This window comes from Dermacentor albipictus, chromosome 10 (assembly GCF_038994185.2).
Source record: "Dermacentor albipictus isolate Rhodes 1998 colony chromosome 10, USDA_Dalb.pri_finalv2, whole genome shotgun sequence".
Taxonomy (NCBI): Eukaryota; Metazoa; Arthropoda; class Arachnida; order Ixodida; family Ixodidae; genus Dermacentor; species Dermacentor albipictus.
The window spans coordinates 38287989-38312872 of record NC_091830.1 but is presented as its reverse complement, the minus strand read 5'-3'; the positions used below and the strand labels follow the sequence as shown (position 1 = coordinate 38312872).

The window sequence follows — 24884 nt, the reverse complement described above, 5'->3', positions numbered from 1 at the left end:
AGACATCCTTGCGCGGCACATGAGCTTGTCGGCGACCGACAGGTTACACGCACCCTTGCACCGCCCGATCTAGTCCTCGAAAGTTGTGCCAGGACACTCAAGAACAACAAGTTGATTAGTTTTTTTTTTTTCCTCGGTGCAATGGCGCAGCCCACAGTGGTAGATCGGCCAAGATTTGACATGTTTTTCAGGGGGAAAATTCATACGTCGGGCTCCTAAGCCGCCGACTTTACTCCAATAATTCAGGCCGCGGTTGCCGTTTACAGGCGACCTCACCATTATAAACCAAGCCAGTTCCAAGAAGCGATATTAAAGACAGGTAAGAACAGTCGCATCCCCGCTTCTTCACCACCGGTGCGCACTACCTCCACAAATGAAGGCGACTTCAACCGCAAATCAGCGACCAAAGTGATTTTCGCTCGACACGATATTGCTCGGGTGAATTTGCGAATGAGACTTCAACTGATCCCACAGGACAGATCGCAAGGTCTAACTGCATATTATGGCGCCAGGTACTGCATCGCTGCTCCACAATTTGGGCGGATTTGAACGTTCCACGCGCCAGCGTACATGTCCCGTATGCGAAATCGGCGACATTTTGTTTGGCGCCATGAAGGAAGCGAACGCCGGAGGAGGAACGCGCCTGGGGATAAAGTGCTGTTGATACACTTTCCCAAGTGAACTACAGCGTTTATAGAATACACGCGTATTTCACTGCAATGTTGACCCTGTGCGCCCCTCAAAATTTCAGTTTATCAAACGATTCACTTAGATTACACGTATGACCAAACAGGGTTCTAACCGGACTGATATAGTCTATTGAACAGACACCTGCCGCTGCCGCCTCTTTAGGTGAAAGTATGTTTGTCATTCCGTTGTGTGTTGCACACATGCTAAAAATTTCAGTCCCTTTTCAGACCATCGACGCTCGATGTTTTGGTTAGTACCTGCGCAGTTCTATTTTACAGCGGTAAACTTGCGGCAACAAATACCATGCAATGAAATTCGGTTCTTCAGTAATGAGAGGCTTTTTTCAGCTTCTGACTCGATGGCGCATTTTCAGCGATGTGAGCCTCTAACACTACTACTATAAAAGTGTAAATGCACCGTAGTTTTCCTGCATCGCCCTTGGTTCCCCAAGAAAAATTGTTATTCGAAACAGCGCTGATATCTCGCTTGAGCATAAGTTGAAACTTAGACAACAATTGCACACTCCATTCTTTATTTCTCCGTTAGCATGTCATTACGTGAAACATTTTTTGTCGGTGTGTGCCAATGTGAAAAAAAAATTATATTACATGGCTCAACAAGCGAAAAATGATTTGCAAGTCGAAAATCATTAGACGGCTGATACCCTCAAAAAAGGAGATCAACCTGACAGCACTAATTAGGTTTGTCCATTTGTGCTTTCACCGCAGCGATAAAAGCCCGTGATTGATCCTGAGCCTTCTTTTCGGAAGCAACAAAATTCGCCACTCTGCTTCTCACTTCTCTCATTTCGGCACGCAATGCGTCCACTTCGTCGCTCTGTGCTCTTAATGTATCAATCATTCCTTCGAATATAATATCCGCCAGTTCATGTGGATAGTCCAACCACGTCTCTTGCTCCCGTAGCGGTTGACGCATCCTCGAAGCGTCCCTCCATGTCAGTGGCTGAAATCCTAGGACCGGCTGGGAGCCTCTGCCGTAAGGATTTCCCAAATGTAGGCCACCAGTCTGTAAAACTCCTTCCGAAGACCCTGTGTTCTCAAATGATCTTGGACAATAATTCAGAAGAGATTCCTCTGGCCTTGGACCCCCCGCACAAAAGCTTACAAAGGAGCCCACATATGTTGGGCATCTTGGACAAAAGTTAGGATGCTCCTGAAAATGGTAATGCCAAGGACGCAAGTCAGGACGGGGCACGAAATGCCTTTCGTGGCTTTCTGAGGGCAACATGTAGCTCTGGCGGCCTCTCTGTGCTCGAACCATGGATGGGTGTTCAACATCTCTGGAAACCTCACCTCGGTGTCCCACGGGTGCGGCAGCACTACCGTGGGGTTGCTGCATCTTGTACTGTTCCTCAGAGACCGACGCTGGGTTTACTAATTTGTATTCTTGCGGACGCGGTTCACGACGAAATCCGGGAGCGTAGTCTTCCTTGCGAGGGTCCTCAAGGTGGTATCCTGCCAGCGGCAGCTCCGGTATGATACGTTCAGACTGCGAGGTCCAGCTTACTGCAAGAATGGCCGGAGGATCAGCCAACGTGGCCATTCCCGGCGCGTGCGGTCCACTGGACGTTGCGCTGCCGCGCACCCCATCGCTTTCGCGACGTACGGGCTCGACGGAAGGTAGATGGCGGGGATGCACGTCGCGGCGATCCGCCAGAGTCGACCTCTTAGACTCCGGCATTCGACGTGATGACTGCCGCTGCGCCCTTCTGTACAAGGCGTTTGACCGCGACTGACCGCTGGTGACGCCGAAAGACAAGGCGGAGTACCGCTTTCGCACCAAGTGGCGCAGCGAAGCCGTCCTCAGGTTACGCCGGCGACGCTCGTAGTCTTCACGGGACCAGTGCTCATAGACGTGCCGACGCCTTCGAGGACTTTCGCTGCGCTTTTCGCGCCTCTCACTTGAGGCTCTCGCTTTGTACTTACTGCTGTAAGAAGTAGTCCTCTGACGCTCCGACCCGTAGGAACTTCGGTGCGCGGGTTCCGCTCCGCTGTATTCTGACGCTCGGCGCTCACGTGTCGTTTCCTCTGCCCTGAAGAAACGGTCCTCCGATTCCATTGCGCGGGCTTCACTGCGACACGTCACGCTTTCCTCGACCGAACGCAAGGCAACGTCACGGAGCTCGGAGCCACTCGCTCCTGTGCCAGTACAGCTTCCTGATGCCCGGCTGTCAACCTCACTAACGGTGAACGCGACGCGGCCGTCCTCGTGGCTGCTCCTTACACCAATAAGAGTGTCAATGCGTCGAGAATCTTGTACATTTGATTGTGTCATCGGGCTATCCGGGCTTGCGATGGTTCCTAAGGATTCTGAAGAAGACCGCTTTTCCATGGCGAACTTGGTTCACAAGACCAGCAAAGCTCGTGTATTTCGGCTCCAAGTGACGTCAGCTGAACACCTAGAAAAGAAAAAAAACAGATGCAAGGAAAAGCGCAGTCAGTGTGATTAGCTTTTAAGACGTGTATTTTTTCATGAGACGTGTTCTCTTTGGTTGACATAATATGCGCAGACTGAATGTGAAAGGATAACAAAGGACATTCTCGCTCAGATTCGTGCAGGAGCATTTCTCGTTTCTCCGACACCACATATCTTACAGCATAGTAAGCAGGCGCTCATGTGCCACCTGCTTGGAACTACAACACTGCCGACAGCATTGCGCCAAACATTTTTACAGCGATGTTGCCGCGATTGTGGCAGTGCCGCAAGGCGACATCTCGTATGGGACTGTCTCTCCTTAGAGGCCCAGCAAAAAATCACTCTCAATGGAATCCCTGAGGGTACCACGCAAATACTTTGGACGCCTGTGTGCCTCCGAGCAGGCACACATGCGAGGCGGACCACATTTCACTCATCTGGGCGCACTTTGCGGACTAAGTCCGTGCTGGACGCCTGCTGCAGTTTACAGGTAGAGACAAGAGTGGTGACAACGACTGCGGCGAGTGACATACAGAAGTTCTTGCATCCACGTCGGATACAGTCAGTGGAAACCATAGCAACACAGCTAATTACATTGCCGCCAAGGCACCTTGAATTCAAATTTCACACCTGCCAGCGGTAACGGGAAGACGCGGCACAACTAATGGGTTCACTGGATTTGCTTTTCACTAACGCCGCAGCCGGTGATTGACACGCTTAGGCTTCAAGCAGAATATCAGATTTTAATTTTCAGATTACACTATAGCGACCGTACAAACTTCTACGTGCGTACATAATGTGCCTTTCTAGCAGCTTGAATGCACGCTTGTGCAAACTATGTTCAGACCACAGTGCGCGAGACGCTTTCGATATTCTTCTAAGTACGCGAACACAATTTCGCAAGAAGCCATGTAGTAAGCGAAACGCCCTGAAGGAAGCATGAAGTTAGCAGATGATAAACATTTTCATGCTATACTCCTCCGGCGCCACCGTTGCGTCGCCCATGGCGTGGTCATTGCACTGAATCAAGCGAGAATCGATACGCACACGGTTTCCAGAACTTCACAAGACAGACTCGTAGCGTCTTGAGGTGTCGGCCGTCGCATTCCGGATCCGCGCTGAAGGCGACGCCGAAAATCTCGCCCGCGAAGCCGAGGCAACCGCGCAAGGACAGCCACTAGAAAGGACCGCCTTCCCATCACGTGGCACGGTCGCATGCTGATGATGATGATGATGATGATGATGAGACCTCAACAAATGGCACAAACCCACTATGGGGGATAGGCCACGAATCGGGTGGTAATATGATTGAATGAATAAAAGAATTTGGTTAATAAATAACGAACACAAAAAGTAAAATAAATATGTAATCCAAGATGAAAAATAAACTGTGAATACCTGAGTAAAACTAGTGATCAATACTATTGTAAACCTTGCGTTGATAGGAAAACTAAATTACTAAAAGAAACATGGACTTGGGTAAGCTAAATTTTTGAACAACAATACTAGAAGGATTTAAACTGTGTATTTGTGCTTTTATATTTTTTGAATTTCGTAGACTGAAGTAAAAGTAAATCAATTGTGGAAACGAAGAACTATTAACAAGGCATTCTTTTTGTGCCGTATAGAAAATTATAAATGGCTAGGCATATGTTCCTGTGGCTGTATCCCAATACTGTTGCTGCAAGGGAGAGAATAGTACTGCTGTTTAAAGGTAATCCTAAATTTTGAAGTGGAATTTCTAGACATAGCTTTCGCTGAACAGAAAATCGCCGACAAGATAATAAAAAATGATCTATAGATTCGGGTTCATTGCAGAGGTAGCATTGAGGGGATACCGCCAGACCAGACCGGTGCAAGTAAAAATTAAGTGTTGGAATACGGCAACGCAGCCTAGTAAATGAAACTTCGAATTTCCGGTTAGGACACCATTTTCGGTTCCAGGAATAATTTAGGGGCGAAAAATCTGTGCATTTTGCTAATGACAGGGCTTTTTTGTCTTCGCTCAAAGAAAATTGTCTGTATCTGGCTGCAGTGACGTGCGCCGTTGCCGGCAGCAGGGATAGCACAGGGCCTGTTAAAGAAGCTCTGGCCAAGGAATCGGCTATTTCATTTATATGAATATCTCGGTGGCCAGGGACCCATACCATATGGACTAAGTTTAAATGAGGCGGAGCTAATGAAGAAAACGTGTTCAATGCTGTCGATTTTGTAGACACAGTAAGTGCGCTGCATACAGATAGAGAATCTCTAACAATAATAACTCTTGTAGTATCAACGGGTAATTTCCTCAAGGCAAGAACTATTGCCAAAAGTTCGGCATGAAAAATTGATGTGTAATCTGGTAGGCGAAGTGAAAAAGACCAATCAAGGGATGGTGAGTAGATACCCACGCCTGCCTTCTCTTCACACGAAGAAGCATCAGTCGCTATTACAATTATTTTGAAACGGGCCAAATATTCTTGTAAACGGTCATTCAAATATGTTGTGGGCAGAAATTTTGCATTGTTAGGAAAAATGTCTGCAAATTCAATTTTGAGCGATCCTGTAGAGCTATGAAGCGGAATTATTTCTCTAAGGCTAACATTTAAAGGTGTTAATTGTGCTTGCACAAATACAACTTGTGGGATATGCAACCGTGACCACGTGTTCTCAAAAAATGGACGTGGTTCACTAATAAATGCATATTGTCCCCGTCGTAGCGAAGATTTGCCTTCGCACTGTTCCTGCTCTTCTTTCTTTTTTATGACTCTGTTTCAAGATCGTAACGTATCACTCCCTTTAAAACATCCATGAAACAAGAGAAAAAAAAAGATATTTTGTTTCTCTGCAAGGTGGAAGAACCTCATGTAAAACATTGCGATACTCTAACCTCTTCTTCTTCGCTAACTTATAAATACAGGAGCTCCGTCACCCTAATGCTGGCGATGATTATCACATGTAGCTTTAAATAAGAAATACTGCAAAATGCAGACAGCGTTGCAGCAGAAAATAACATGGAAAAAGAAAATGCGACGACGCAAATAACCTCGCTACGAACACTTATTGCTGAAGCAGGGTACGCTAAAGGGGTTACAATAAGCGCACGAGTATGCTTTATGCAAGGTGAAAGCGAGCGAAAGACAAGGGCAAATGATAGCAAACGACGGGTTAGGTCGTTGAATCTCAACTAAAATGTATTAGAAGGAAACATTCTAACAAGCACAGCACACAAGGAAAAATCACCTATTCTATCGACGATCGCTTCCCCTCCAGCTGACTTTGCCCCTCCGTATTCCTCGTCTCCCATTCGTTTATCGTGTCTTTCCTTGACCCGTAACAAGTCCACTCTTCACGTCACGAGGAGCCTCAGGTGAATGCTCGCGGGAGCGAACGACGTTGGCGCCCAGCGAAGCATGGGGACGGAACGCGCGGAGTGATAACTTGACCACATTTCTTGCGTAGCTTCCTCAGCGTTGACTGCTACGTGCGGAACGCAGTGCTCCAGCGCGGCCGTGCTTAGCCCCTTGCTATCGCCTTTATTTTTTTAAATAAGCAACCAATTACTGCTACTCTGCAAGTCAACGCCATAAACAGTGAGCCAGTCCAACTGGCTGGTACTTGCTTCGCGAAGGCTAATTGCTTCATCTGAAACACGAGCGACTCAAACAGCAACGCGGGTAAAAAGCACACGGGACAGATCAAAACGGTGCACGCTTAATGGGCACCCTGCTTTAAGGTGCACAAATGTTTGCAATATCCACGAGCACAATGCGTTCAACGCTTTAAACGAAATATTCCGATGTACGGATCCCACTGTGATGACGCTATGAACAGAGCTCACTGCAGCTGTCACTGCACCACATAGGCGTGCAGAAAGGTCAGTTGTACTGGTCCATTGCCATCGAATAAAAATTAACTTCTGCAAAGCCAGGTCGCTTTACATCAGCTAGGGAGAAAAATACACGCGCGCGCTCTACATTCACGTGTTCCTCCTTTAACACCAGACCGCACTGTACGTACCAGGTCACGTGGCACTGCTTTAGCAATCAAGTTACAGTGGTTCTTTGACGAACGCTAGATACGAGCAACAAGCGCTCAGCGGGCCCTGCCGACTGCTTCTTCCTGAGCCAGACGCAACGCCTTTATGTGGCAACGACAGAAATCATCTCGTCAGGCAAAACAAATACCCGCGGCTTTCAGTCAATGCTCGACGCCGGCAGGGAGCACGTGAGCCAACAGATCACAAGTCTGCACATTTGAGTCACGCTGCGCGTACGATCACCACGAAATCGACAAGCCTGTATCACCGTTTTCATGAAACGCTCTACAAATACAGCGGCAATAAGTTCGCGGAGCGCAATATCGCTGAAACACCCGCGTTCGTGTGCGTCGGGGAGCGGCCACGGATGAAACGCGCGGTTGTCGACGCAGCAAAGCTTGCGACGTGGTTTCGGGATCAGAACGCGTTCCGAAACAGCAAAAGCCGAATAACTGCTTCATCCAATCGCACTACCGTGTTAGGGAGCCGCTGTTACGTCGGAAAATTCGAGCGCTTTAGTTGCCACATGCATACAGGACGTTCCAACAAGCGCGCGAAAAATAATCAACTTACCCACGCCACAGCCTCGTGTACTACATATACAACGCCTGTCCATTCGCGTGCAATCCTGAAGAAAACTATGGTGGCGCCACTTAAGCAAAAATTGATCGCAGTGTATAGGTTGCACTTAGGGTAACGACAACTTTGCTCTCGTAGAGTTGCGTGGAAAGAGGGAGAAAAGCATGTAAAAACCAAAAGCCGCGGAGAAGCGTCCCAGTAAGGTTGTCCTTGTTCTAGCAAATGTTACGTATTATGTTTTGGGAAGGTAGCGCCCCCACAGCGGAATCTTGATTACAGGGCTTATCCGTGATACTGGTCCAAGAAAACATATAGCGACGCTCAAGAGAAGTACACGTAATATTCCTTTAAGTTACTTAAGTTATTTACTTATTAAGCTAATATTCTTTACATATTCCTTTAAGTTACAAAGTCAAAGCTCAAACGAGACAATGCGTCAATACGTCATCATCAACAACGTATACCTACGAAACGCGACACATGTATGTGTAACATGATGGGCATAATGGCTTCCGCGAATAAAAGGGGACACGCCGCATGCGCTGCCGTATCTCGGACCACCTCGTACTGCAAATCCGTTTGGTATTTCAAACATGGTGGTCATGACGTCTTTCAGGCACATGCGATAGATTTCGGGGCATAGCCTTCGAGATCGGACTGCCTGAATCAGAGCAAGCCGTCGTCGAGGGGTGCGGTATTGCCCATTCAACCACTAAGCGCACTACCCGCGCTAGCGCATCATCACTACAGCACTGCGACGTCTATTGACGAGCCCCATCGACAGCGTTACCTTGAATTGACATCGCAAGACAAAAGAAGGGCTTCTAGGTACTCATCATTCAAGTTTCCTGTTAAAGTTCCTAACTGATGCATAGGTGCAGCCGGTGTAGGTGAACTCATCTATTAGCCGTTTCTGCCAGTCCAGTCCGTGACTGCCCGAGCCGGTGCTTTCAGCCAATAAGCGTTGCGTAAGCGGCTTCTCGGTCTGCCTGGGCCGGTGCTATAAGCCAATGAGCCTTCAAAGCACTGCGCGATGTTGATGAGGCGAAGTACACACATTTTAAGGTATTCGAGGACATACCATTTACCGCACGACACGTCAAGCGAAGTGCGTCTGGACGATCTCGTCAAAGATTGCAAACTGAATATATGGCATTTGTCTTTAGCAAGAACACGTAAAGCTGGCTACTGATTTTTAAATAAACGTTTCGTTCATCTCGAGCATGTGCTACTAGACAATCAACCGACCCACGTTAGCACCTCTCAGCCCTTTCCTTCGCAAAGATATAAAAGACTTACCTGCGATCGCGCTAGAAGAAATGTCCTCTTCTTGAGACCGCAGGGAATGCGGCCGAGCTTTGCGGTAACCATCCGGCGACGAACTTTACAGGTAAGAGCGAAACGAAACACCGCTTGAATTCCGGCCTTGATGGGCAACGCCTGCTCGCCGATTGACTGGCCACGTGCTCACACAAGTGTCACGTCACTTTATTACGTCACAACTATAGCATGGCGGGTAACTTGAGATAGTGATTATCTCTGCTCCCAGCAAATGAATGATAGCTACTTGTATACACCCTTAAGTAAAATTACATTCCTTGGGTCGTATCTTGCCACACAACGGTCATCGTCATCTGTCTTGTGCGCATTTCCTTTCTTTCACGCTGCGAGCCCGGTACATACAAGTCACGAACGGCATGCACGTTATCAAAGTGACGTAGCATTCTAGACAGGGAATTAGCGAGCGCAGCGTTTTCAAGAAAGAAAATGCAAGCAAGACCGTTCATTATAATTGTGTGGCAAGATACGACCTAAAGGCATTTTGTTTAAGAGCCTATGTGGTTAAAGTGCTCCCGCCTTTGAAGTGACTCAACCCGTTAAATTCTTGCTATTTGTAATATTGCAATGTTGCATTTCCTTCTCTACAGTCACTGATCAATACAAATTTGTGTTCATTCTTCTTAATCAGCCAGTGCGAAGAGATCCTGAAGTCGTCCTCATTTAAGCAGCATTTTCAATGCATTTGTAATGCTCTTACTGACGTTTGGCATGATCATAAAAACCACCGCAGAGATAAGCCACGCCAAAAAAATTGGCTGGCAATTTTCACAACACTTGGGTGGCTTACTAGTAAAGCAATCCTCATAGCATAAAAATGAGAGAGATAGAGAGAAACAAAGTAGGGAGATTAATCAAATGGACGTCCGGTTCGCTACTCTAGACGGAAGAGAGGGTAACATACCGTGTACAGCGGGCGATTTTTCTTGCCTGTACACATTCTTGATACAAACGCTAGGAGCGTTGAAAAGATGGCGATATTGCAAACGAGTTCCTGAGCAAGGCGAGCACCTAAGTCGAGATATTCATCATAGAATTTCAACACTCATCCAGGCAATATCAAGACAGACTGAACACACATACCAAAAAATTAGAATAAATATACACTACAGACTTCTACATTCCGCACAATAAGGAGAAGCCCATGCGTTTCAAGAAAAACAAAACTACGTCTCGCTTCGCGATGCTGCTAAACTTGTGCAGGTGGAGCCGTTGGCCGCAATGCAACGAAATAAAATGCTCCACAGCTACGTACTTTGACGCTATACATTCAGTTCCGTGAAACGGAAGAAACGCAATGACGATTCACGCAGCAAGGTCTTGAAGGGTAGAAGAGAAGCTAGGAAGCGCAGGGCTACCCTTCTCTGCAGCTGTCTCTCCCGCAATTGGTACGCTCACGAAGTCAGGTCGTTGGACAGGCACCTAACGCCCCTTGAACACAACGACGAGAAACTGCCATCCGCAAAGTGAATCAATCTGTTAAGGTCGCTGGTTTAAGCAGCGTGCGACAATATTGGACGCAGTGCAACACTTAGCCGACTCGTGGCGATTTATTTCTGATACTTCAATTGCAACGCTTACTTACGCTTTTGTGCTGTTGACAGGCAAAAGCCATTTCACTATAATTTAGGAAGCATTTCCGCTATTTAAGAGTTTGTGTTAGTTACTTTTGATAGAGCTGGTCCTTCGCACGGCTTTTCTTAGTTTTCTTTTTTCGCGTTACCAGCAAATCCACACTCGGCGATCCTGTCATGGACGCTAGATATATTTGTCGCGCCAAGAAAAACAGTTGCTCAGCAACTTACAAAAGTGACTTGCGTACTGTGGTGAATGAAATGAACGCTTGCAAATGCAGAGCTACAGAACTGCATCAACGCGACAGCTAACACCGCGACGCTTATGCTCACCTGATATCGAGACTACCACGGTGCCTGTGCCCATCCTGAATTACTAGCCGGAATGGCATATGTTTCCCGGATGATTCTCGCTATCGCTTTCCGAGTTCTACGCGAGCCGCCGCTTTCGACCGCCATGTAAGCTGAGCTGGCTCGGCCCTAAGCAGCAGCCACGTGACGTCAGCGCGGGTTCACCGCGGTGTTACCGATATCTGAGTACTGATGAGAAAGCGATAGCGTAAATCATAAGGACAACGCTCACGGCAGTGAGCCTTTAGTCCGATAAGCCCAAGAGCCGCGACGCTAGGTGTCCCGATGGCGCAGTTCGGCATGCGCTTGCAGGGGTTCGTTTCGTTTACTCTGCTCCCGACAGTGCGAGCAGGCCCGCTGTACTTTGTCGCGACACCACAGCGCAAAAATACGAAGGCGAGCCATTTCGCACCAACATCGAGACCAGTGTATCTGCAGATACCAGGCGGCTTTTCTTTTTTTTTTTTCTCGCCTGTACCCATTCTTGATACAAACGCTATGAGCGTTGAAAACATGGCGATATTGCAAGCGCATCCCTGAGCAAGGCGAGTACCCAAGTCGAGATATTCATCATAGAATTTCAACACTCATCCAGGCAATATCAAGACCGAGCTCGCCCCGCGGCTAAGTCACACAGAAGCAACCCGTGACGCAGGGTATGACAAAATTAGGGCACGCCGCGGCAGATGGTTGCCAGGCATAACGGGCCGTATCGGCACCTGCCGCGTCTATGCTCAGCTTTCAGTCGTTCAATTTCAAGCTTCCGCACGCGTTACTTCACGCAGCGTTTTCGTTTATACCGACACGTGTACTTATTTATCCATTCCTGGGGAACTGCATTTCACCCACTAAAAGTTATCGCTCCGCGCAAGAAGCGCCTGCAAGAATGGAACTTACTGGAATGTTATCGATGCTTTAATCTGTTGCCTGTTGTCTCTGAAGCTTGCGTACTCTGTGTGTGCAACGAGAATTGTGTTGTATATATACTTTCTCGAAGACACGCGATGACCCATGAGCTTAGATGACTCATGTATGAAATCCGACGCGCTTGACCGGCATATTTTCAACGATCACCAACTGTGTTCACCGCTATCGTTGTGCTTTGAGTGTAGCCTGTTTTTCTGGGCACATATTGCATGGATTTAGCGTTAAAATAACTGCACTGCAGGATGGAGGACGTTGAGCAATATCTACGGCCAAAATAATTTGGGAATTAAGTGGGTTCTGCACGATGGTGAGCCACTTGAAGCTATATATAAGCATTAAGAACATCGGAGCCATCACTTACTAAGAAATAACTCAAGAGGTGTTGCGTGAAGACGAGGTCGATATTTGTCGCCGGGTGTCGACTGCTGGCCATGATCGAAGTGAAATAATCGTCCTATTTGTGCGCAAGACAAAGAATGTTGCTGTAGTAAGCAAGTCTAAGAAAGTCAGGACTGATAGCAAGGCTTTGGGCAGTCAGACGTCCTCTGAAACATCAGACATTCAGCGTTTTTTGAAACATGGGAAGCATCTCCTCAGGGCAGCCGTGAAAAGAAAACGCGGTGGAAAGTTGTTTGGGCGTCAGGAGGGAATATCTTTCCTCGTAACAAATACAGGCGTGTTATCACAGGACGCGTCGTCATGGCCAACTGTAGTACTCGCAAATTACTTTGCTTGCAAAATGGTAATGTCCAAAAGCAACTGGAATGGTAGCACAAACCCCGACTTGGTTTGACGTACGTTTCACAAATGCACACTTTCTACAACGAGTTGCTGGAATGCGGACCATAGAATATAGAAATATATGACGTTTTTCTGCACCCTTCCCTCTTCCAGTGATGGTCATGAAGCGAAGGTAAAAGTGCAGGGACATCAAACAAACGAACCTATGCTAAAATAATAAAACAAATTGAAAACACGTTTTACAAGACAGAGATCCTAGGTAGGCGTACCACCTATTCATCTGTAAGGTTCAAAAATGTTACGATGCAGCTATCCCGGAATCCGTGTAGTAGATGAAACGTTAATGAAAAGGAAGACATTGGATAACTAATCACTTATTCAAGAAAATAGGAGGAACAGCATGCACAATGCCTTCATAAAAACACGTGACATTATTGTTATTCGAGTTTGAAAACTACGGAAATGAGCTTCATAGTGAATAAGGTACGCGAAATGTAGTTGATATTAGTATTTATTTTTTAGATAAATAAGACCCCATGAGAATTTGGAACAAGGTCAGGAATATCTCCGGTCAAATAAAACAAAAACGTTACCCTAGCATACTGAACTCTAGTCCTTGGTGCCCAGAGGTGCTGGCCACTGCAATACATACTACATACTGCTACATACAAGATCTACTCTTTACTCACACGCCTTCAGCTGCCACGTCTACTCTAGTAATGCCTGGAATAAGCAATCACAGTTCTGTCTCATGCGAAAGAAATATAAATTACATAAGAACATGAAACACTGGTGGCAGGCTAATATATAATTATTCAAAAGTTTGCACAAGTAACATCTCTCAATCACTCGATTTTTATTGTTTGAGACACTGGCTGAACCAAATGCTCGGCATGAATTGTGAAGCATACTTAAAGCAAAGCGATTTGAGCTGCGCTAATATGCGTGCCTTCGTGTACAATGACTACAGGGCGCAGCAAAAGTAAGCCGTGGCGTGCGAAGGAAGTGAGCAAAGTTAGAAAGCGCACGCAACGAGCTTAGGCTGCATATACAACGGACCCATCCCCCATAAGGAACGATGCGTTCGTACGAGAAACGGTGAAAATAAAGACAGTGATTTAGCGGGCCAAAGATGGCTTTTGATGCTAAAGCGTCAAATGACTTGTTGAGCAAAAAATCCTGCGTCCGGCGTCTGTAGCACCGAAAGGGCACCTAAATTCCCATTGGCTGCGACGCCACGTCACGAGGGCGCCTACCCGCTGCCGATGTAGCGCGCCAGGTGTCGCGTGAGCGAAGCAGGCATCACCGTGGCTCCAAATCACCCTCGCTATCGCAGGCCTGTCTTATCCATGCGTTCCTCATCCGCGCAAACTCTGGCCTGCGTTCTAACAGCGCCTCGGTAAAGCCAAATCAAAACACGCCGTGTGTCTCAACGCACTCGCGTCGAGGTTAGCGTGACTTCAGGTTTAGGTCCAGTGTTCGGACAATACCATACCTAAAATGCACAAGGCCTGCTCATTGCGATCCATGACGTCATGCTATGTGGCACGAAATTCCCATTGGCAAGGCTGACATGACGAAGGCGGTGACGTCAAAACCACCGCGGCTTACTCGGGAGCATCCCCATTAGATTCCATGGTATTCGGGCCAAGTACCATGGACCGGATTCAACGAGCCTTGTGCTATCTAGGTGGCGTTGGTTTCACCTGTTGTTATTATTTACGAATGATATCAGTAACGATCTCATCTCCCGAGCGGTTCTTTGCAGACGACTGCACTTTATGGAGTAATGTGAAACCCAAGTGACCGCATTTCTTTGCAAGATGACCCAGACGAAGTAGTTCATTAGTGCGACACTTGGAAGATGCTCATTATAAATTTTGAGAAGACAAAGAATGTAATTTACACTAAAAAAATACTCATGAGTTTAATTGTAATATAAATGACGACTAAATTACTCCGCTAAACGAATTTAAATATCTACGCGTGTTTTTATCAATATATTTATCATGGAACTACACTATACGTTAGGTCACAGCCAAAGCCTGTAAAGTTTCATGTTTTTCTGCTGACAAACGCAAGACAATCCACAATGGAAACTAAGCAGCTACTGTAACACATTAATGTCCGGTCCATTCTTAAGTACGCTTGTACAATATGGGACCTAAGGCTAAAAAAAGTAATGAAACAACAAAAAAAGGTTGACAACCTAGCCTAAACGTTTGTACGTAACAATTAGAGGCGGACTTGCAGCAGGACCCTTGGATGAGATACGCTCGAAAAGCGGGGGAATATTTTGAGGATAAAATGTTTCACAATATATAGTTTTTTTTCTTTCAGCACCAGCATAGACGTATTTCTACACCATTACGTCTCTCCACGAATCGATTACGCAAACAAGGTCAGAGAAGGCAAGTGCTGAGCAGAGACGTTTAGAATTTTCTTTTTTACAGCGAAGCTGCTTATAGGGAGTCCAGGTTCTGGCGGACATAGTCTCCGTCGACATAGCCCAGCAACTTTTTATAGGTGGGCCAATCCTGAAGACAGTGCAATGCCCGGCCTATCCGCGGCGGAGGTGAAGCAGGCGTTAAGCACTCCCCGTACATGGGCTGGTCCCGATGATAGTGCAATACCTGGCCTACTCGCGGTGTAGTTGAAGCAGGCGTTAAGTATTCGCCATACGTGGGCCGATCCCGAAGATAGTGTGGCGGAGGTGCAGTTCACCATTGAGGGGCCCACATACACAGCTTGGCTGGTCATCCTTCACATAGTGCAGGGGCACTGACTTTTTTTTTTCGCGCACAATTTCAGATTGAAATCGTTTAACAGACTACGTTGCGACCATTAATTTAAACACTGCCTTCTACTTACTCTAGTTTTTTTTTTACATTTTCATCATCAAGTATTTTACGATCGTTATTTCACGCACTATGTCAGGTTGTTGTTTTTCATGCTCGTCAGATAGCTGTACATATTTATTTATTTAAAATTGTGCAGTGTGTAACCCCTCCCCTCTAAATGGCATGCTGGCGCTGAGATATTGCGCTAAATAAAACTTTGAAACTTATTACAGGATTGGCCCAGGGAAAGCGTGTGCCGGCGATAATAAAGAAGAGTCCAAGGCATAGCCCAGGTTACATATTTTTGGAACCAGGGAAATAATTCATAGAGATTTATCCAGAGTCGTCATAATAATAATCATCATCAGGCACAGCAGCAGCAGATGTTTACATGCACAGCAGTTTCAAAGAACTCTCCCTCTGATCTCCAATTAGCCCCGTCTTGCGCTAGGTGATTTGAACTTGCAGCTGCGAATTTCCTAATTTATTCACCCCACCTAATTTTCTGCAGGCCTCTGCTCTGCGTGCCTTTCCTTGGCACCCATTTGTAACTCTAATGGTCTACTGATTACCTACGCTACGAATTCCATGACCTGCACAGCTTTTTTTTTTTCTCTTAATGTCAACTACAATGTCAGCCATCCTATTTGGTTCTCCGATCCACGCCACTCTATTCTTGTTTCTTAACGTTACGGCCTAGGATGTTTCGTTCCATCACACTTTCAGCGGTCCTTAACTTGTTCTCAAGCTTCTTTGTTCACTTCCAAGTTTCTACCCCATATTTTAGCACGGGTAGAATGCAATGATTTTACACTTTTCTGTTCAACGACAGGGGGTAAGCACCCAGTCGGCACCTGGCGATGCCTACAGCATGCACGCATTACCAAATCATACAAAAATACAATATCATACAAGAGCATCGCACAACAGTACTGGAGGGAACTGTAGCACCAGTGTGTAGGAGAGCTGCAAACGTGGCAGTTTGGCCGGCATGGGAATTATGATCAACATAGTTAATTACCTGCCGATTTTGCCTAAAATTTATTAATATGGCTTCAAATGGGCTTGCGATTTTGCATATCGTTCTGTGCCAGCGAAATATTTTGTTGTAACTGCAGCAACTCAGAAGCAATTCCGCATGTCTTTATTGCCTTCTTTGCTTCGAAATGTAAGGTTTATTCCTTATTTAGGCCGATAAAGACATTTCAATAGCGGCAAATAAAACCATAGGCACGTGTCACTCTACAAGTACAAAGATCACACAAAGTCCATTGTCATGTCAGCTAAACGATCACAGCGGCAAAACTCCGCGTATTTAAACTCCATAGTCCGGACACATGCATTACGCTGGGGCGAATAGCGAAACACACTAGAAATCCCGAACAAGATTTCCTCGACATATGTATTTGACGCGAGCAGTAGGTGGCGGATGTAGAAGAACATGGCCAGCCAAACACTGCCTTTAATCTCTGTCTTCCACTTCTTTCTTGCACAGACCATCCATCCACCATTACATGTATAGCGTTCGGGAAGCTTCATCTGTGGCAGCAAGAAAGTTTAAGTACTGTATGAATTTTTGAAGAAATTTGTTGCTACTAGCTATTCACTTTTATTGGATATATTTCACTCCAATATCGCTTTTCTCTTTCCTGAGTGCGAGATTCCCGCCCTTGTTGAAACGACGGACGACTTCGAGATCGACGAGGAGGACTTTCCAGTTGACTTCACAGAAAAATGTATTAGAAATCGTCACACTTGGCTCTGCAATCAAAATCAGGGTACATTAGAGGGGTATTAGAAACAGGGTTTAACAGGAGGTGACACTCGTGCAACTCATACGCTTTCCGCTCATGAATACCCCATCCGCCTCCCTCCCCCCATACACACATTCATCTTTATTGGCACTTTAATAATAGCCTGTATGTTACGGCATTCATCAGAGTATAAAAATGACCGTGGTGGTACACCACGCAAGCGACCTCAACACCCTCTTAACGCGCTTACAAAAACAGCCTCATTCTAATGAAATTACCGCAATTGTACCTCGAGTCCAATATATATATTCCCCGTACTACTGCTCACCCATATACGCTCTGTGTTCATAGATAAATTCAAGTAAACTCTGGTTAGACAAATCTGCACTACGGGTGTATTCAGCCACCCTGCGCTTGAGTCGTTCCATCTCGGTCATCAGACTTTCCAATTCAACGTTCTTTCGCCTCACAGTGTCAACCATGGCCGTGTTTATGTCATCCGCTAGCGCATGTGGATACTCCAAAGGCACATCCGGAACATGTTCTGTGTGACGTCTCAAAATTGCTGAAAATTGAGAGCTTAAAGCCGATAAGCTGCCTGTGCTGCTCCGTCTTATTCTGTCTGTCAAGTCTTTCATTGCAATGCTCGCTTGAGAAACGGGTCCTACCGTGTTCAGAACTACATCGACCACAAGTGCACTTCGATAGCGCAGACGTCTCTCAGACAGTTCTTCCGTGGCATGCTCAAAGGAATTGTCCCTTGAAGCAGCCCGCTCGGAACCTAACGCTACCGCGGTGCCTTCTTCGCACGCACCTCCCGAAGGCACATCGACACTCATTGAATTCCCTTGCGGAACACTCGGCTTGCAAGGGGCTCCTGTATCAGAAGAGCCGGGGTTTCCGTCGGTAGCGCATTTGTAGCGACGCCGCGCAGGAGGTGGCAGGATTTCACGTCCTGCTTGCTCCGCATGCAGCGTTCCGGTCGTGCCTCGGCGTGGCCTCATAGCAAGCGGTTCCTTGCTGTCTCTAGAAATCTTGTCAGATGGAGTGGAAGATGTGGCAGCACTACGTTTGCACCTTAGAATCGTGGCGCGTTCTTCAAATCTAGCGGCGGCGGTGTTGTCCTCTCTCGATTCGCAAGCTTCAGGAGCACGCCACTGACGACGGGGGCCAGGCGCGTAATCCTCCTTCCGAGGGTCTTCAATGTGTGTTGCCACGAGCCTTCCAGCGTCGGTAACTTCAGGGTGATAGGCCGGTTGCAATGGAATCGTTACCGTTTTTCCCGAGAACGTCTCCTCTTGAGCTATGTCCGGTGACTTGGGCACAGTGGAGTCATACTCCCAGAGGCTCGGGGTTGGCGTCGGAGGTCCTGGCGCACTACGACGTTGACCTTGTGCCTTGTTTACTGAGGTGCCCTGGCTCGAGTGACTGGCGCTGACGTCATCTGGGCAGCTGCGGTGTCGTGTACTGTATATGTACTCCAACGGCGAGGACTTCACGCTACGCGGGGGACGCCTTCCTCCATACTGCAATACGCTTGCAATACGCTTGGTGTTGTCCTCTCTCGATTCGCAAGCTTCAGGAGCACGCCACTGACAATGGGGGCCAGGCGCGTAATCCTCCTTCCGAGGGTCTTCAATGTGTGTTGCCACGAGCCTTCCAGCGTCGGTAACTTCAGGGTGATAGGCCGGTTGCAATGGAATCGTTACCGTTTTTCCCGAGAACGTCTCCTCTTGAGCTATGTCCGGTGACTTGGGCACAGTGGAGTCATACTCCCAGAGGCTCGAGGTTGGCGTCAGGGGTCCTGGCGCACTACGACGTTGACCTTTTGCCTTGTTTACTGAGGTGCCCTGGCTCGAGTGACTAGCGCTGACGTCATCTGGGCAGCTGCGGTGTCGTGTACTGTCTATGTACTCCAACGGCGAGGGCTTCACGCTACGCCGGGGACGCCTTCCTCCATACTGCAATAGGCTTGCCGTTGACGCCAAGGACCCCGGCGCACTTCGACGTTGATCTTTTCCGGCGTTGAATGAGGTGCTCGGGCTCGAGTAACCAGCAGTGACGTCATCCTGGCAGCTAAAGTATCGCGAACGTTCCATGTGCCACAACCCCCGTTGCTTCAGGTTTCTCTGAGCCCGTTTTTGCTTTTGGTGAGGCCTATCCTCAACTACAACGCCATTCATGCCCTGGATGCCGATAAACTTGCTATGCCTGTCTTCACCCATCGCATCGTTCCCGCAACTGCTGGAACTGGTACGTTGGCGTTTGACTGGTGGTGGGCGTTGACGTTCACACCCAGAGTTTTGATACTGTGCTGCTTCTAGCTTGTGCAACCTGTCCTCTTCACTGACGGAGTGATGGTGATACCCTTCGGTAACTCTGGCTTTTCGCCGGCGTTGCGCTTTAGTCTTCGCGAGTAGCTGTGTCACAGTGCTGTCAGGCGGATAATCAGTTCTTTCGGCCTCAGCTGTATAAGTTTCCGGCTGGGGCTTTGCTTCGTCTTGAGTAGAATTATGATGGCCGGTCTCGGGGTTGGAACCGTTACGAGCGAATTCCAATATTTGAGGCTCTTGTTGTGGCCTTGACGGGAGGGTTCTCTCCGACATCTTTTCCGAAGGTTTTTGCGACGGTGACATTTCCGCTACAAACAGCTTCCCAGGCAATCAGCAAGGGTCATTCATTTCGACGTAGACGTGACCACAGCTTCAGATCTGTAATATCCAAGATGCAAAGGGAAAGACGAGCTCACTCAAAATGCTTTCCCAGCCATTACATTGCGAATAGGAAATTTTTCTGTTGAAGAAACATCAACAGCAGAAGCACTAGAATATATTAAGTCGATTGGAATAGTAAAGCTTCTATAGCGAACTGGTATTTCATGAGGACAGCGATTTGGGCTAGTTGTTCTCAATTCATGGCATGAATACAGTGCTAAGCATCGAAGTGAAGGAAGATAGGCGTGTGGTTGACCAATGAAATTCGGTCCACAGTAGGCGTCCACGCTTCCCTCTAACCGTATTTATATCTTCCTGTACTTGGGTGGTTTGTGTTGCATCGGCGTCATGCACTGCTACTCGTTCTTCTGTTATCAATATTCATTTAGTATTGCTCATACTCTGTGAAAACAGAAATTGCTTGCAATTCCTAAAGCAACGTCACGACTTATTAAAAAGCTAACGCGTGCTGGAGAGCAAGGGAACAAACGCGAAGGCCGTCATGGAATGATGCACAGTGTACGTTCACCGACAGTGAATACAACGAGCGAAAATGAACCCGAGGGCTACAAAGTGATGAGAAACCACTCGCTTGACTCATTTTTGCGTTCCTGCCCTGTCAATAGAAGACAGCGTCAAGCGTAACCCTTTGGTCCTAAAATGAATATACACAGTTATATTCAGCGAAAATTGTGATGTCCAAGGTGGCTATACTAAAACCAGCTTCCGACTATTGTCAGACAGATTACAAACGATTCAACCAGTCGGAGCTGCCATGTTTTTGAGGCGTCACACGCAGTAGCACAGATCGCATACCATCTGGCTCCCGTTTTCATCCTGGGCAGTGGTATGGTACGAACACAGTGTAGTCTTACACTTCCTTAGCGTCAGCCTCGTGCACATTTGGCTTACTGTCTAGCATTACCGCTTTCTGCGCGCGCACGTCTAAGTGCCCATGTGCATATACCAGACAGACATGCACTCGAGGGTCGTGCAATGCAAGTAGTTTTAATCACACTTTATCTATAGGGTCATCGAGCCGCCGGCTGCGGTTAAATTCCTGGATCTTACAAAAGTATCTACAACTGCTCGCAGTGCCTTTTGGTTTGTGCCAAAAGAAGAATGTTTAAATAGCATGTGCCTGACGCACCGCTTTATGTTAAGCGCACGTAACATTAGGCAGATAATACGCCAGTTCGGCGTCTTCAAAGTCATTCGCCCCTAGCGTTTCCCTTTCCCTGTGTGCGAACAAGCGCAAAAGCACCGAAGTGTCTAGCAACTGAGATAAAGCGAGTCGCCGCGGGCCAATCTATGCATCTCTGTGGTTGTGGAAGCTATGTAGACGCTAGCGGATTGGCTGTGAACGAAAAACTACAGCGTGGCCCGCCACATGGCCTGCTAGCTGCTGCTGGGCAACACTGGAGGGCGCGCTGAAGTTATCATTCAATCGCGCAGCTAGGCGGCAAGATCGAAGCTTTTCGCTACTTTTCGAAGTTCCGGGGGCTTTATTTAGGCTGTTCACTGCGCCAACACTGCCAAGAAGTAGCAGGTGAATTACCTGCATTGCCAGAAGCGTGCGTTCGGCATGGGCACATGCCGCGTTATCGCGCCGTCAGCGTGTATATTGGGCTCTATTCTGCACATTCCGCCATGTTCTGTGAGGCGTCACGTAGGCGCGACGCGTACAAAATTTCGCTGATGGCCCCGTTTTGGTATCGTAACGTGACGCAAACTTGACGGTTTGCCTGAGAAACTGAAATCAAGGCACTGAACGTTCTTGATCAAGCAAAACAGTTTTCCTCCTCGGTAAAAATAAAGCATCTAGCTCAAAGCGTACGATTGTTCCATCAAAAACGCTTCTCTCATCCGTCGTCTGCTTCATTAGCTAGGATGCGTGTCCCTGGGAATCGGAATGAGCGACCGTATATTGGCGCCAACGCCCTTCTACCTTTAGACAACACACGCGACCTACAATCTGTGATGAACGCACGTTCTAGGCCGCGTTATCACAGCCTCATGAAACGCAAGTGACTTAGCCCGACTCGACTGGTTGAGAAGCGGCCGAGTATCACCGATAGCGATGCGCCTACCAGAGGTATCCGCTTGTCCCTCGCAAGCACCGGCACTGCCATCTCGCTCACTTCACTGCATACCCGCACCGCGTGAAGAAACTTCAAGGCGCGGCCTAGCTTACATTTCTTTTTATAAATTAAAAAGCTGCCGTTGTCATCACCTCTCATGTGAGAAGTCATTAATATTGAGTACAATGCGAACAAAGCAGTGAAAAGCGCAAAGAGACACAGGAGTGTTGTAAAGTACAACCAATATTATTACAAATAAACGCCTCTTTCAAAAAATGATGGCCCAAAACACAAATTACAGCGCAACCCGGGAGCGTTGCAAATACTATGAGCACGCGTTATGAACGAAGGATTTCCATTGCCCCAAACGACGGAGTAAAAGCGGTGATACGAATGCTTCTCGAGCGCCATTGGATATGGAACATCATTAGCTTAATTCGCGTGGCTCGTTTCACTACAAATTGCAGTGAAGAATATCTGCAATAGCGACCCAACGCAACGTCAAGTTGACGTTTACGAAACGTCAACTTGACTTCGGCCAATTAGAAAGCTCACATGGCAGGCGTCATGGACCCCTACCACACATTCACAAAATTGCAGGCGCATTGCACAGGCTTCTCCACTCACTGTACCGCTCACGTTCTTCTTAAGGCGCTATACTCCCAGTATGGCTGCCAAAGACCAGAAAAAAAGTCTGAGTCGATAAAATTTGCAACTCCCCGGCACGCTTCGTCGTCCTGATGAAAACGCAAAATTTCATTTTGCAAAACTTGCGTGTCCCGGCAAACATTTCAAGGCACGTCAGCTCTCGACAGCCAATCAGAGTCAACACGGCGGATAATGGCGGCCGTGCAGCCGCCATGCGTGTGAAGAATAGAGCCCATTATTCCTCGAGCGATGGCTACCAGGATTTGGCTTTCGCTTTTAGTGTGGCGTGCATAAGCCGGCCCCACAATAAGGCCGCGAGTCGCCATGACGCATTCACGCTCTCGGCGCTTGTGGACGGCGGATATGGAATCCAGCAGTTACCGCTGAATTTACCACGAGAAATAACGGAAGTGATGAAGTAACCAACTGGAAGTAGTTGACACGAACAATGTGAACAATGCCAACATGAGACGCACGCAGAAACGACCGTCGGTACTCTGGAGCGTTTTAGACGGCGAAGTTCGCCACGTTATAAATACGCAGTACCTCCTCCTTTGTGCCAGATTGACGCACCGTATGTTGTTGCCCACGCTCAAACTAAACAAAAGACTTACCGGAAAGGGCTCCTACTCGTAGTAGCACATTGAACTGAATGGTGTCTTCGCATAAGAATACTGTTAGTCGAAGCAAGAAAGCTAATTCACAGCCCAGATTTCAGCGCAAGCTACAAGTCATCAACGTGATGATGCAGTAATGCTACACCGCTGCATCACAAGCCACCACGATGGATCATCGTGGGCAGCAAGTTGATACGGTTAACGCGTAGTGCGATAATATGCGCTCAGGCGCTCTTTTGTGCCATGTCACGCCACAAGCCTGATTATGGACCACCTCATATCGTCTTACAAAAATAACGCGTAAGCGTCTTTTTTTTTCTTTTTATAACGCCATACCTGCTTGCGAAACAGCGTGGTAACGCTGCTGAACAATAGAGCTTTTTCCGGCATGTGAACAGTGCTCACGAAGCTTGCATTTAGCGCGATCTCCAACTTCATTTCACGTGGAGATGAATGTGTGCCGGAAGGCGATGCACGCATTTCGACTGGCAGAATTCGAACACACGTGGCGTAAGCGTCGCTATTCCTGCATTGTCGTTACTATCCGCCGATGCATTCCGGAAATTTTCGATATCTCTGTGCAAGAAGGCAAACGTGCATTGCTCGAAGTTATAAATGCTTATGGTTTGAGACAACGGGATGTAGCGTGCTTGCTGCCGGTACAACGGTCCTCGGCTTCATATTATTTAAAGAAAATAGACGACGATGGCCAATGGCACCCTTCAATGCAGTTTGCGTGCGTCCTATACGCGTCACCGACAAGTGAAATTCCGGGGCGGCCATTTGTCAATAGGCGGCTTGCACTGTTTTCAGAGTTGACAGCCGCGCCTGAACACCCGCAGCGTAACAAGTGGCGGAAGCAAAGCGAGAGAGACTGCATTCGACAATAGTGATTCCGTATTTTCTTTAGTGTCTCTTTAAAGAAACACGCTGGTTGCAGTTTTACTAACTTTCAATTCAGTAAGTTGGCCCCACCCAGCAGATCTCTGTAGGTCGTTTGCCGGTGCCCTTTCGTTCACATTTTTCCATCCCTGGAATGGAGGGGAGTAGGCTAGAGGGCACAAGCGTGGGCGAAATCTGTCTCTCTCTAATCTGTCTCTCTGCCTTTCTCTAAACAAAGTCGACTCCTTCTATGATAAATTCGCACTTTATTTTCTTCATGCTTCTCGATTATTTCTTTCCGACTCATTTTCTTATTGTTGCTGATTCCTCTTAGTTACCTTTCGTATGCGATTGCTGCTTTGAATCACTGCAACATTTGATCAACCGGAAAAGTTTATTTGCGATTGTAATTCTAAATGATTCACCCGAGTACTGGCCACAGCACCGTGTTACTGTCTGCTGATATCGGTAGTCGAAAAACCCATGGCTCATAAACAATTGATAATTTTTCACTGACCTGCCGACGCTTCTCATCCTTCAAGGAGAGTGTGTTGAAAAGTACACTGCGCCAGATTAGCCTGCGCTTGCATGCTCCTGTACAACTAACTTTTGGAAGACGAATGCACATGTTCACGTACAGTAAAGTATGCGATGTCTTAGAAAACTTAATTCGTAATTCTGGCCAACCAGG

General features: G+C 47.4%; 2 protein-coding genes across 5 annotated transcripts; both read right to left on the bottom strand.

Annotated features, from left to right (window-relative positions):
* Positions 1-1205: 1205 nt before the first annotated feature.
* LOC135911878 (uncharacterized) lies at positions 1206-11071 on the bottom strand. 4 transcript variants are annotated; one of them, XM_070527387.1, is made up of 3 exons: positions 9026-9254; positions 4176-4303; positions 1206-3109 (listed from the first exon to the last, which is right to left on the bottom strand). In XM_070527387.1, exon 3 carries the CDS (start codon positions 3040-3042, stop codon positions 1384-1386), a length of 1659 nt encoding a protein of 552 aa, XP_070383488.1. In that variant the 5' UTR covers positions 3043-3109; positions 4176-4303; positions 9026-9254; the 3' UTR covers positions 1206-1383. The 4 variants fall into 4 exon arrangements, with proteins under 4 accessions (XP_070383488.1, XP_065300284.1, XP_065300282.1 ...); XM_065444212.2 differs by lacking the exons at positions 4176-4303; positions 9026-9254 and adding an exon at positions 10972-11071; XM_065444210.2 differs by lacking the exon at positions 4176-4303 and having other exon boundaries at positions 9026-9253.
* A 5555-nt stretch (positions 11072-16626) lies between these two features.
* On the bottom strand, positions 16627-23449 carry LOC135911877 (uncharacterized). Its single transcript, XM_065444209.2, has 2 exons — positions 23309-23449; positions 16627-19962 (listed from the first exon to the last, which is right to left on the bottom strand). Exon 2 carries the CDS (start codon positions 19885-19887, stop codon positions 17569-17571), a length of 2319 nt encoding a protein of 772 aa, XP_065300281.1. The 5' UTR covers positions 19888-19962; positions 23309-23449; the 3' UTR covers positions 16627-17568.
* Between the last annotated feature and the right edge of the window lie 1435 nt (positions 23450-24884).

What these genes read in the sequence shown, in the direction of transcription:
- LOC135911878 (XM_065444212.2), bottom strand. Translation starts at nt 3,042, where the DNA reads ATGGAAAAGCGGTCTTCTTCAGAATCCTTAGGAACCATCGCAAGCCCG.
- LOC135911877 (XM_065444209.2), bottom strand. Translation starts at nt 19,887, where the DNA reads ATGTCACCGTCGCAAAAACCTTCGGAAAAGATGTCGGAGAGAACCCTC.